This window comes from Miscanthus floridulus, chromosome 1 (genome assembly GCF_019320115.1).
Source record: "Miscanthus floridulus cultivar M001 chromosome 1, ASM1932011v1, whole genome shotgun sequence".
Classification (NCBI taxonomy): domain Eukaryota; kingdom Viridiplantae; phylum Streptophyta; class Magnoliopsida; order Poales; family Poaceae; genus Miscanthus; species Miscanthus floridulus.
Genome location: NC_089580.1, coordinates 46,012,398 through 46,026,118, shown reverse-complemented (window position 1 = coordinate 46,026,118; position 13,721 = coordinate 46,012,398). Strand labels below are relative to the sequence as shown.

General features: G+C 48.0%; 1 protein-coding gene across 1 annotated transcript; it reads right to left on the bottom strand.

Annotated features, from left to right (window-relative positions):
* Positions 1 to 524: 524 nt before the first annotated feature.
* On the bottom strand, positions 525 to 5,496 carry LOC136482440 (protein DETOXIFICATION 29-like). Its single transcript, XM_066479654.1, has 7 exons — positions 5,071 to 5,496; positions 1,921 to 2,462; positions 1,711 to 1,797; positions 1,552 to 1,608; positions 1,055 to 1,412; positions 873 to 959; positions 525 to 733 (listed from the first exon to the last, which is right to left on the bottom strand). The coding sequence occupies exons 1-7, from the start codon at positions 5,290 to 5,292 to the stop codon at positions 608 to 610; spliced, it is 1,479 nt and encodes a 492-aa protein (XP_066335751.1). The 5' UTR covers positions 5,293 to 5,496; the 3' UTR covers positions 525 to 607.
* Positions 5,497 to 13,721: the final 8,225 nt, after the last annotated feature.

Below are 13,721 nucleotides of genomic sequence, written 5' to 3'. Positions count from 1 at the left end.
CGTTTATATGCAAAGATTGAGGTGTTTAGAATTTTTTTGCATGACACTGAGTGAATTTTTAGAATTAGGCGTTGAAAATCGCTGCCATTTTGTAGGACACTATGTGAATATTTAGGATTAGTTATTTAAAAAGTGGGACTTTTGCCACGCAAATATATCGCTCAATACTGTGGTGAATCCTTATAAAAAAATACTGTGACGAATGGAGGTTTCACCCTAGCAAAAATGTTGTGGCACATCGTTCTTAGCAAATATATCTATTATCTCAGTATATATATATTTTTCAAATCACATATGTTTCTCTTATCTTGGCAAATCATGATTTGCATAGACAGAAGTTACTTTCTCAACTGAAAGTGATAAAAGGAAACATTTATATATATTTATATTTTTTTCTCTAAATGTTTGAAAAGTGAAAAATGAACCTAAGTACAGTGTATGGTCTTCTACCCAGAAAGGCAGAAACGTAGGAGCAAAAGTCGTCAAGATTGGGGGGAGGGGGGGGGGGGGGGGGGGGGGGGGGGAGAATTTAAAGGAGGTTCCGGCACTATATATAAATTAATTCCACTCGATGCTGGTCTGTGCCTTAGCTGCAAGTTCTCACTTCTCAGATAGGAGTAGCATTTGATGATGGATCCGCATGTTGGACCGCCGGCGCGACCTGCGCCGCTGAGGACGGCAGGGCGTCGCTCCTCCCTCCCCACTCCCTCACCCTCTCTTCGGCCCGCATAGCCTGCACCGCCATCCAAAGTCCACACAGTTTAATTTCTTCGTCAGATAGATAATAAACTCTCTTAAGTTTTTTGAATATACGTAATTGACAGTGACGTTAATGAGCGTCGTTGGTTAGTGTAGTGTAGTACTGCACCAACCTGTTTCTCCCACTTGGTCCTGTATGAAATGAACACGAGGATAGCCGTCTGAAGCAGAGTTCCCAGCGTCATGCCCAACCAAATCCCCTGCAACAGATTTCATCTAATCAGAATTTCATGTAATTATGCAGACATGTTACAGCTACATTAATCAGAATGTACATTCGATTTGGTTCACGTACCATCGCGTCCATGCTGAGCTTGAAGCCGAAGAGCGCCGCGAGCGGGATGCCGACGAAGTAGTAGCTGCCGATGTTGACGAAGGCGACGAGCGCCTGCCACCCTGCTCCGATGGCCACGCCCGAGAGCACCGGCTGGACGCTGTTGAGGAAGATGGAGCCCGCGAGGAGGTAGCCCAGCCTGGAGGCCTGCCTCAGCACGTCGTCGTCCTCGCTGAAGAAGCGCGGCAGCCCCGTCCTCCAGGCGAGGAAGACGACGAGGAAGACGGCGCCGACGGAGCCCGACGTCAGCACCGCCACGATCACCGAGAACTTGGCTGCCTTGGGCCGGTTCGCGCCCAGCTCGTTGGACACCCTCACGCTGTAACAAATCCCATGCATTGGTTAAGCGTCAGTGTCAGCTTAATCGGTTGCATTGGGCGTCATCAGTGAATTTGGAAATTGGAATTGGATGAGTAGTCAGTCCATGGTGTCCTTGAGTTGAGTGAGTTGTTAGTTACCTCACTGCTGCGTTGAAGCCCAGTGCAACCATGAGCGTCCACAGCTGGTAATTGATGCTGTCAGATTTATCAATTCAGTGGTTAGTGAAAAAATGTGATAATCTCAGAAATAATACTGGCTAATTGATGCATGGGTTTCTTAATTAGTTAATTAATTACCAAATGGACATGACGTCAATCTGAAGCTGTGCGTTCTTTAGGAAACCCACAAGGATGAGCACCGCAGTGTAGTACCACAGCTCCAAGCTGCAAGAACAGAGTATTTTGCGATCGAGTTATTAATTACATCATCAACATGTAGAGAATTAATTAGAGACAATTAGGTGTAGGAAGCATGCAATACGGTAGCAAACTAGCAACCAAGCATACCAGAGCATGACGGCGGACGCGAGCGACAGCTTGACGAAGGCGGAGAGGTTGTTGAACGCGAGCCTGGAGAACCCTTGCCACGCCTCCGGAAAACACCCAGAGACGAGGTACCCCACCTGCGCGACGATGATGAGCCACCAGGTGACGTTCCCGACGACGGCGGCGGCGAGGAGTCCGTGGCCCAACCGCGCGACGAAGACGTAGTTGAGGACCACGTGGACGGCGAGCCCGGCGCCCGAGATGGCGGTGACCATCCACACCCGGCTCTGCGACTGGAAGAACTTCTGCAGCGGGAAGTTGGCGGCGTACGCGAACAGCTGAGGGACCACCCAGCGGCAGTACGTTCCGGCGACGTCCGCGATGTCGCTGGGTTGCCGGAGTGCGCGGAGGATAGGCGCCGTGAAGAGGTACGTCGGGGTGAGGACCACCGCGGTGGCGCCGCAGATGAGCCAGGACCGCTGGATGTACACGCCTAGCATGGACGCCTGGCCAGCCCCCACCGCCTGCCCGCACAGCGTCTCCAGCGCGCTGCCCATGCCCAGCTGGTGCCATTGCCATGGATCACACGGCGCGTCACTTGTTAGTTTAGTTTGTGGCTTTGAGCGCGCTCGCGCGGGAAAGTTCAAACGTCGGCCGCAATAAGTTCAAATCCGATTAAATCTTACTAGTAGTCTTGTAGAATTTTTTTCTTCTTCTTTCCATCACTAAATTTTACTATCCTTTTTGGACACTTAAATTTTCCCAGCTGACTTGACTATGAGTCACCTGTATACGTGTTTCATGACGGGCACATAATAATAGCAACGAACTTGTGAATCTATTTAATTTATTAGTTTGCTGTATGTATGCATGAAACAAGTCTGGGATGGACAAATGAAGTGATGATGAAGCTTCCGTGTGTTTCCTATCTGCTACGCATGGTTTACGTAGCTAATGTCATGTCATAGTCACATAGTCTAGGGTCTCGAACGTGAAACCCATATCCATGTCCAAAACATCGCTATTAGTATTTCGTAAGGAGATAGGTAAATGTAGTACATATATTGATCGGTGCTCACGGATCATGACGGTACCCTAGCTAGCTAGCCGACAGAGCGCAAAATGCCACGGGGGGGCTCTTACAAGTTACAACTGGTACTGGTTTGTTTGTTTGTTTTTCCCTCTTGCAATGCAAAGGAACAAAAAAAATGAATGCATGGTTGCCATACTTTTGCAACAACAACAATATCGTGCAGCGCGTGGAGAGATGGTCAAAGAAATGAGAAATGCTAGCACCTTTGCATCGTTGCGGCGGCAAGAACGCCACCACGCACTTTTATTTGTCATGTCAGTGGATGGAGCCGAGACAGACGTAGAGACAGAGGTCGCCTAGTTCTCATCGGATTCAATTCATCTCCGATCCGGCACCTAACGATCGAAAACGACCACCGGGAAGCTGGAAAGCATGGCGTTTCTCGACGTGTCGTCGCCATCGATGGATATCGGATCCGATGCTTGCATTGTTGGTCAATGCGACACGAATTCTTCGTCGCCTTTCATTTTGGTTGATGCTAGCTAACAGAGACACGCCAGCTACTCAGCTCGCTACCAGATGAGACTATGAGATGACGTACGCCACAACTGGCTGGGCAGAGGTAGCTAGCTATACCTTGTTTTTAAATCAAATCATTTTATATACAAATATATAAGTGTCATGAGATTCATCACAAATACGATGTTTCTAATAAATTTGGTGGAATTTAAATTGGCAAACCTAATAAAATATTAGTTATTTGTATGATGGATGGAGTAATGATTAACTTTGTGTGCTAACTAATGCTAGGATAGTACGTACTCTGTATCTAGTACCCTTATACAAAAGAATGTAATATAATGTCTCTAACTAGGTGTACAACGAAAATATATTTCCTATTGATCTAATGATATTTATTTTGTCATAAATATTAATATCTTTTCATATAACTTTGATCAAATTTTAAATTGTTTGACTCTTGGCAAAAATTTTGAACGGAAAGAGTTAGTTTGGAGGGAGACAAGTGTACCACCGCGTGCTGTTTGCTTCTAACAGCTTATTGCACCGTACCAACTTCCAGCAAGCGTTGAGACAGCTAGTAGAAAATTGTACACGGGTGGTGTGAGTTGTGTGCGTGTGTTGTGTAAGCGTACGTGTGTATGAACAGATTCTACAATTGTACCCAGATGAGAGGCAATAAAAAAAAAGCTAGTAGAAAATTTGGCCGGAGCGCAACGCACTCATCTCTACATGTTGCTTCCTTTTTCAGTTTTGGCCTTTGTTGTGGTTTGCCTTTACTAGTTACACATGACACGTGTGCTGCGATGTCTGCCATCACCACCGGCTCTCTACTTACGTGCTAGGTTTTTACTACTTGGCGTTCCATCTGATGCCACACATGTACATATGCATGTCACGGACTAGCTAGCTAGCCGTCCATGTATGCTATATATGGTTTTCTCATTAGCTTTATTCTGAGAATAAATAATGTGATCCCTAGCTAGCAGCTATACTGATGACTTAGTTTAATTTATTTCGTTCGTCCTAATAATAATAATAGAATCGACATTATCTTTTGACCAAAACAGAATGAGGAGAAGATTAGATTCACCAACACTAGCAGTGTGTGGCTCAATCGATGGCTTCATATTAGCTATACACTTGGCCCGTAGCTATCTGATCCACCGAAGAAGATAGATGGATCGGACCCATTAATTTCAATTCAAAGTGTGGTGGAAACCATACACGCGTGCACGGACAAATTGAAGTGACATGTAGGTTCGTGAAAACTAAAGCACATATAATACATATATTGGAGCACAAGAATTTCCCCTGCTCCTGTCCTGTCCTGGATAACCCTCCATGCATGGGAAGGAACAAATCCTAGTTAGTTGTATATAGACGTGAGAACGAGCTAGCTATTAGCGACGACGGGGACGTGCAAACCACACACCATTCTTCATCGATCGATCTTCCAGATTTATTTATTTATTATCCTTGTTTTAATCCGACCAAAGTCGATCGTTGTGTTTAATTAATTTTCTAATGAAACGAAACTAATAAAAACGTATACTAGTAGTTTTCTTTCCCGCTAAAACCGATGGAGGATGGGAGTTGCATGATGGGTATGTATGTACCAGGACCCCGTAGGCGAAGCCCTCGATGACGTTCTCGACGACGGTGACGGCGGCGAGCTCGACGGAGCCGATGTGGCCCACGAAGCCGACGGTGACGAAGCCGATGGAGAACTGGAAGACGGCGGTCAGGATGGCCGGGAAGGCGATGTGCCACAGCAGCTTCGACTCCTGCCAGCTCTTGCTCAACGCCGCCTTCCCCATCCCCATGGACGACGACGACATGGAGCTAAGCTATATATATGGATGGATCGATCGATCACCTGCACTTAGCTAGCTTTCTCTTGATCTATATATCTATGTATGGAGATAGGGGCAGGGAGGACGCTTGCGATGGATCGAGGAGGACGCTTGGAAGCAGCCAAGCCAGCGGACACAAGTTGTTAGCTGGAGCTCTCAGCTCTACCAGCGGCTACTTAGGCTGGGCTGGGTGGTTATATATAGGCCTCTCTCTCTCTCTCTCTCTCTCTGCTGGAGTACTTACAAGTGTATGTAAAGGAAGAGGCACCAGATATATAAATGCTGGTATTAGTACAAGGGTAAGGTTGGGTGGTCCTGTACATGTACAACAGGAAAGATCGCATGAAAATTTCAGTTGCTAGCTACGCCGCGCCGCGGGGAGATCTGGCCAGGGCCCAGGCGAGTGTGAAGTTGGTGGGGGAAACTGGTGGTTCAGGTCAGGACTCACTGCATGCACTGGGGACTGGCTCCGGACCGCCACAGCCCACACAGCCTACATGCGGACGCTTGGTTAGGTAGGAATCTCCGGCCCACACACTGCAGTATACGAGTAGCGGCACCTACTCCATTCTTTCCTGTATGTGTTAGGCCAAATCCATGGGAACGCCGTCCTACCCGTACCCGTACCCGTACGTGCTGCTGCTGGTGCCGGCCGTCGTCGCACCACCGCCGTCATTGTTGATGATCGATTCTGTGCTTCTTCTCCGCCTGCACTGTACGTACGGCTTGCATGCCATTGGACATTGGTGGGTGGTGGGTTGGGCGGAATCCGGCACCGTTCCGGTGATCAGGAGCGGCCGGAGTTTTGACACTGTCTGCAGCGCCCCTGTCCCTGTCCGGCCGGCGGTGGTCACCACAGCGAGACTGGCCGAAACAAGAGGCGGAGGCGCTGTGCCTGTGCGTAGCCGAGCCTCTCTTCTCAAGTGTTCAATCCAAAAAGGCAAGCTAGTGAAACCAAAGCTTAGCACAATGTGCCGTGCTAACACATACGGGTACGGCTTCGTGTCTGGGCCAACAGATACGTGTGCAAGTGCTTAATCATGTACCGGACCTTCTTGAGAATGGATCGGCCCGGTGGGAAGCATCAGATCGAAATATGGGTTGGGGGTTGTTGGGTTGGGCCAGAACATGCGGCTTCTCATGAAAATATTTGTATGCGCTCATCATTCGACCCGACTCATCGTATTCCAATTTTTCTCCTCAAATTTTAAAACCGGATATCTTACCCACTGAACTCGTAAAACCGTCCAAATTACTATCCTGATTTGAAGTGGTTTTGACGCCAGTTTTGTTGTCTTTAGTTAAAAGAATTCGGTAAATACTTGACAAGGTTTTTAAACCACAGAAAATGTCCCTAACCTTCCAAAAAATCTGGAAAAAAATCGTAAGGATAGATTGGGATACGAAAAATTCCAAGTTAAATATCTAGGGTCTTAAATATTTTTCGAGTGCCAAATTAAAGCTCCAAGTTTACACATGGTCTTGCAATTTAAGATCCTTTTACTCATGGATAAGTTTATGTTGTTTGCGGTGTACAAGAAAAACAAGAGGAGCAGATTGGAAAATTCTACCATTAGTTATTGTCGGTGTTTCAAACCACTGACGGATAAATTTGTATCTGCGCGTCTGGCCCCGATGGTGCGATCGGAGGACACAAGGATTATACCGGTTCGGGCGGAACGTCCCTACATCCAGTTTGAGGCTGCTCGTGTTACCGGCGCTTGGTTTGTAGTAGGGGTTACAAACGGGTGAGAGAGGAAGAATGTCTCAAGTCTCTTGGTGAAAAGATCGAATGGAGTTGAGTCTTGTTGAGCTCGTTCAGCCGTGTGCTCATGCGTGTGCGTGCTTGCCCCCCCATAGGGTGTCCTGCTTCCCCTTTTATAGATGAAGGGGAAGGCGCAGGTTACAGAGAGACAAAGAGAGAGAAAAGGAGAAAAGCGATGGAGAAGAAGGCCTCCAGGGCGGGGACAGCTCCACGTCGCGGCCCTGTTCGTCACTGGCACCATACGCAGGCGTCGTCAGCCGGTCGCGGCGCTCCACTCCGTTTCGGCGGGCGGCGTGGTCAACAGGTACTCCTGTCAGAAGTCGTACGGGGATTAGGCAGCACAACGCCGGCACGCCCGACACTGTTGGCGACGTGAGCCCCCAGGTATGGTCTGTCGTGGCCACGGGTCACGTTGAGATGTGCCCGCTTCCCTCCCGGTGTCAGAAGTTTGATCCTTGGGTCGTACCCTTAGACCCGTAGTGGTTGGAGGTGGTATGGACCCCGTCAGGCGAGACGGAATCCGCTCTCGAGGGGTCAGGCGAGGCGGAGTCCCCGTCGAGGGGTCGAGAGAGATGGAGCCCGCACCCTTGGGGTCGGGCGATACAAAGCCCGCGCCCGAGGGGTCGGGCGACATGAGGCTCGCGCCCTTAATGTTGGGTGACATGGGGCCCGACTCCAAGGGTCTGGCGAGACGGGGCCCGCGCCCTCGTGATTTGGCGAGACGGAGCTCGTGCCCTCGGGGTTGGGCGAGATCTTAAATACGTATTGGACCATCTAGGCGAATTAACGTTCGTGGCCGTTAACTTTCTTCCTCCGGGTATCCCTAATATCGATACCCGACAGTAGCCCCGAGCCTGCGGAGGAGTAGAATACTCTTTTGAAGGCTTTTTTCAGGCAGGAGGACTCTAAGGGCCTCGGTCTCCCTTTGTAGCCCGCAGGGTGTCTTGGTAGGGTTGCGATTCCCTTTTGTCGCGATCGGACTCCTTGGGAACATGTAGCTGTGGGATTCGGAGGGCTGGAGAGGATTTCTCTTAATTCTGACCCCTCGGATCGATCCATCATGGCCATGCGACCACGTATTCAGTCTCTTTGCGAGTCCAATTTCTCCTGAGCCTCCACACGTAGCATGGAACCAGTCGAGGGGTCAGCTCATCTTGTAATCGTCCTCATTCAAGGGTTTTTTTGATAAAATGGAGGGGTTGAGCCGTGCCATGTTTTCCTCGATGGTCAAATCATGGAGCTCGGTGAGCTGTTAATGGGCTGGTCCGAGTGGGGCCTCGGCGTCCCATTCACGGGGGTCCGGCATGGATCAGCTGGTGACTGACTCTAGATTTCTAGTGGCTAGTCCATATAGTTCTTGGGTATGTTCAACCGGTCCCAAGGGCTCACTGCCTTTCTTCAAGGAAAACCCATGGACTGTGAACCGACCAAGACTCAAACGTGGGCCAGGATACCTGCGGTGCCCATGCACCTGAGTACTGGCCGCTAGCGGGCCCATCCCTTTCCACCCCTCACTCTAAAGACGCCTTGGAGCGGTTGTGAACCCATCGGTGGGTCAACCTTCGAACCCCTAGGCCTAAATGGGTCGTGGGAGCGTTTTTAGCTTCGTATCCCTTCCTTACCTACGATGATAAGCCAAGGCTTCGCGCCCAGCTACTCTGACGCTGAGCTAGAGGACATCGAGAAGGAGGTGGCCCGGCATAGGACTTATCTGCCAAGATAGAGGATGAGATCACCGACCAAAAAAATAATTAGTTGGATAAACGAAGTGATGGTCTTGTAATAAATGAACAAGTTTTAGTTCTTTTGTGTTATGAAAAGGTTATTGTATTCTGACCCTTTTCCATTGTTAAGGCTACAAAGCTTAAGACGCGGATGAAAGAACCCTGATCACGCTGGTGAGCAAGAACGCCATAGCCGCTGGGGCGTAGGTTCCTTGCAGTCCGACCAACTTTACTCAGTGTTCGTTTGCACAGCTCTCGCTTTTAGATCCTAACGTAAGAAGGGGTTAGGCACAGTGATTGTTTCTGAATGGGTATGCTCTTATCAGCCCCCCGAGTGAGGCCCGACCCCTTGCCGTTGCTAGGGTCGGGTGTCACTAAGGATTGAGGATGAGATAGCGAGAAAGCATTTTTTGTATTTTAGAAACACCGTTCTTAGTTTCCATGGGCCGAGCTACCACTGGGGTGGCTCGGGTTAAAGAAGACAACTATAGAAATAAGTGAAGCAAGAGGGTTAGGAGGATGGGACTTATCTTGGTTTTTGTTGTTGGAGAGGTAGGCCGGCAAAGGAGGTCGGTAGGCGGGCCTTGGCTCGGGAGATGACACTTTCTAGGCGGATGGCTCGGTGATGGCATTCCCTCATGGGGAAAGGTCAAAACTCACCTCGATCAGGTCAACCCCTTCTAGGGGGGTGAACGCCTAGATGGAGGGGCCAGCTAAGCCATCGCTGCCACCAGAGGTCATGACCGCCTTGCCGATTCTCGGTTGGTTGAGCACCGCCACTGCCTTGGTTGCTTCCTCCACCGATGCCCTTCCTATGTTGTGGACAGGGCAGTCGGGAGCATAGGGGGCGACGAGCGTAGCCGCTTAGATGATGCAGTCTTGCTCGTAGTGGTAGGCTTGCTCAAATCTACCCTCGATAGTGATGACCCCCTTTGGGCCGGGCATCTTGAGCTTGAGGTAGGTGTAGTTGGGGACAGCCATGAACTTCACATAGTATGGACATCCCAGGATGGCGTGGCAGGTCCCATGGAACCCAACCACCTCGAAGGTAAGGGTCTCTGTCCTGTAATTGGTCGGATTCCCAAAGGTGACGGGTAGATCGATCTACCCGAGCGGCATGACCTGCTTTCTAGGCACAATGCCATGGAAAGGCAACCCGGTTGGCTAGATGCGTGATCGGGTGATGCCAACGGTGTCAAGCGTCTCAGCATACATGATGTCAAGGCCACTGCCTCCATCCATCAGCACCTTGGTGAGCCGCTTCGTGCCGACGATTGGGTCGACCATGGGCGAGTATCTTTCTGGTTGCGAGACGCTTTTCGGTTGGTCGGTTCGATCAAAGGTGATGGTGGACTCCAACCACTAGAAAAAGGAAGGCATGGCCAGCTCGGCCGTATAGTCCTCATGGCGCACAAGCTTCTGGCGGCGCTTAGAGTCATAGGCTGCTGACCCCTCGACGATCATGAGGCAGCCATCCAGCATTGGAAAGTTGCTATCCTTCGCCTTGGTGTCGTCTGCTGCTAGCTTGGGCTCCTTCCTATGCTCCCTTATTGGAGCCACCGGACAGGAACTGCTTCATAAGGGAATAGTCTTTGTATAGGTGCTTGACGGAGAAGGCATGGTTCGAGCATGACCCTTCGAGCAACTTCTCAAAGTGGTCTGGGGTGCCCTCGGCGGGCTTTCTATCCTCCTTATGGTTGGCAGCGGCCATAAGCGAGCCCTCGCGCCGCTTCTTGTTCTTCTTCTTACTGGGGCGGTTGGAGGCACCTTCACCGGCGTCCTCGTCCCGCTTCACCTTGCCCTTGGAACGGTCAAAAATTGCTCTGATTGCCTCCTTGCTAGAGGCATGGCTGGTGGTGATGTCGAGGATCTCCTTGGTGGTTCATGGGCCCTTGCATTCTAGCTTGTGAACCAAGGACTCACAGGTGGTCTCGGACAGGAAGGCTCCTATAACGTCGGCGTCGGCGATGTCGGACAGCTCATTGCATAGCCAGGAGAAGCGTTGGATGTACTTATGTAGAGTTTCCCCAGACTTCTATTGGCAGTTTCTAAGATCCCACAGGTTCTCAGGACGCGCGTAGGTGCCCTAGAAGTTTCCCACGAAAATCTCCTTTAGGTCCGCCCAACTTTGAATCCAATTGGGCGGAAGGTGCTCCAACCATGTTCACGCCGAATCAGCCAGGAACAATGGGAGGTTGCAGATAATGAAACTGTCACTATCTACTCCACCAGCTTAGCAAGGTGGAATCCACACTCGAGGGGTTAGGCGTGGTGGAGTCCCCATCGAGGGGTCAGGCGAGACGGAGCCCGCACCCTTGGCATCGGGCGATACGAAATCTTAGAAAGTCCCTGTCAAGGTTGCATTTGTGATTAGAAATCTTAGAAAGTTTATGAAGAAGAAAAACAACCACAAAACCTATGGTGATGGAAAGAGAAGGTTTAAAAAGAAATTTTGCTATGGATGTGGTCAAACCGGTCACTTCATAGCTGATTGTCCTAATAAGAAAAAGAAGCACAAGCATGACAAGGATGAAGACAAGAAGAACAAAGGCAAGAAGAGAGGTGAAGCTCATCTTGGGGAAGAATGGGAGTCAAGTGATAGTGACTCAAGTGATGATGAGAAGAAGAAGAAAGGAGTCGCAAACATCGCCATCCACCACTCTTCTTCACCGACCATGATCTTCCCCGACTCAACTTCACCACCAAAACTCTTCTCCAACCTATCTTCACCACCGAGGCTCTTCTCCAACCTCATCGACAACAACTACTATACCCTAACTTGTCTCATGGCAAAAGGGGAGAAGGTACATACTACACCCATTTCCTCTAGTGATGAGAATGATAGTGTGATGAGAACATAGAAGAAATTGAAGCAACTATGATAAAGAAATTTGGTAAAAAAGGCTTTCTCTAAAATAAAAATGCTAATGAAGAAATTAGAAAAGAGGGATAGATGCTTAGAGATGCAAGGAGATATAATCACTCAAGAGAGAGAGAAAAATCTTACACTTGAAGCATCTATCGCCGAGGAAAAGATGAAGGTTGAGAAGTTAACCGTAGAATTGTCTTTAGCCAATAACTCAATAGAGAAATTGACTAAGGAACATTCCTCGGTTAATGATCAAGTAGCTAGCCTCATGAATGAGAAGAGTATAGCTCAAAAAAGCCTCACAAGCTTGGAAGAAAAATATCAAAATCTTGAGCTAAACTATAGTACTCTTTGGGCTAGCACTTCAACTTCTCCTAAGGCAACCGAAGACTCTAATGTCTCCACTAGTGATGGTTGTAAAAGATGTTATAAAATTGATGTGAATGCATATACAACTAACTTTGTTGAGTTAGAGAAGAAAGAAAAGGAGAAGTCCTCGGTTTGGGTAAAATCGCTATATCAAATGATAATTCCATTTCTAATGTTTTACTTATGAATTCGTTGAGATACAATTTGTTGTCCGTTTCACAACTTTGTGAGATGGGTTACAATTGTCTCTTTATGAATAAGGGTGTAGAAGTCTATAGAAGGGAGGATTCCTCTATTGCATTTACGGGTCATTTAAAAGGGAAACTCTATTTAGTTGATTTCACATCAAATAGAGTAAATCCTGAGACTTGTCTAATGGCAAAATCTAGCATGAGTTGGTTATGGCATCACCGACTTGCCCATGTTGGGATGAGGAACTTGGCCAAACTTCAAAAGGGCAAACACATTCTTGGACTAACAAATGTTTCTTTTGAGAAAGATAGGATTTATAGCGCATGCCAAGCGGGAAAACAAGTTGGAGCTAAACATCCCATCAAGAATGTTGTGACAACTGAAAGGTCATTGGAGTTGCTTCACATGGACATATTTGGACCCGTCACTTACATAAGCATTGGTGGTAACAAATATGGTTTTGTAATTATTGATGATTATTCTCGTTTTACTTGGGTATTCTTTTTGCATGAAAAGAGTGAAGTCCAAGTTATCTTCAAGAAGTTTGCAAGAAGAGCCCAAAATGAGTTTGATGTCAAAATCAAGAGAGTTAGAAGTGACAATAGGACGGAGTTCAAGAACACCAACATTGAAGAGTTTCTTGATAAAGAAGGAATCAAGCATGAGTTTTTGATTCCATACACTCCACAACAAAATGGTGTTGTGGAGAGGAAGAACCGAATGTTCATAGAAGCCGCAAGAGCAATGTTGGATGAATACAAGACTCCAACCAACTATTGGGTGGAAGCGGTCAACATGGCATGCCATGCTATCAACCGCTTATATCTTCACAAGAAAAGAGAAAAGACCGCCTACGAACTTCTAACCGGTAAAAAGCCTAAGATGCACTACTTTAGAGTTTTTGGATCTAAGTATTTCATACTTAACAAGAAATCCAAAAGCTCTAAGTTTGCACCAAAGGTTGATGAAGGTTTCATGCTTGGTTATGGTACTAACAAACATGGATATCGTGTTTTCAATAAAACCACCGGTTTGATTGAAATCACGGTAGACGTGACTTTTGATGAAACCAACGGCTCTCAAAAGGAGCAAGTCAATGTTGAGAATATAGGGAATGAAGAAGCTCCACACAAAGCAATTAGGAAGCTTGCCATTGGTGAAGTAAAGCTCGTCGAAGATGAAGATGAAGATCATGTTGTGCATGACGATCTTGATCCAACCATTCATCATGTTTCATCCAATGAACATGGTGAAGCTTCCGCAACAAGAAAAAAATCAAGATGGGAGATCAAATGAAGCACAAGGTCATTCTTATGAAGATGGTTTCAACAATGAGCAAGTTCACCCTCAAGTCATCAATGAAGAACTAAGTGAAGTCAACCCTCCACAAGCTCATGATTATGATCTTCCTATCGATCATGACCATGATGATGGCCCTATCCAAAGATCAACTCAAGTGCCACATCCTAGAGTGCATCAAACCATTCAATGGGAT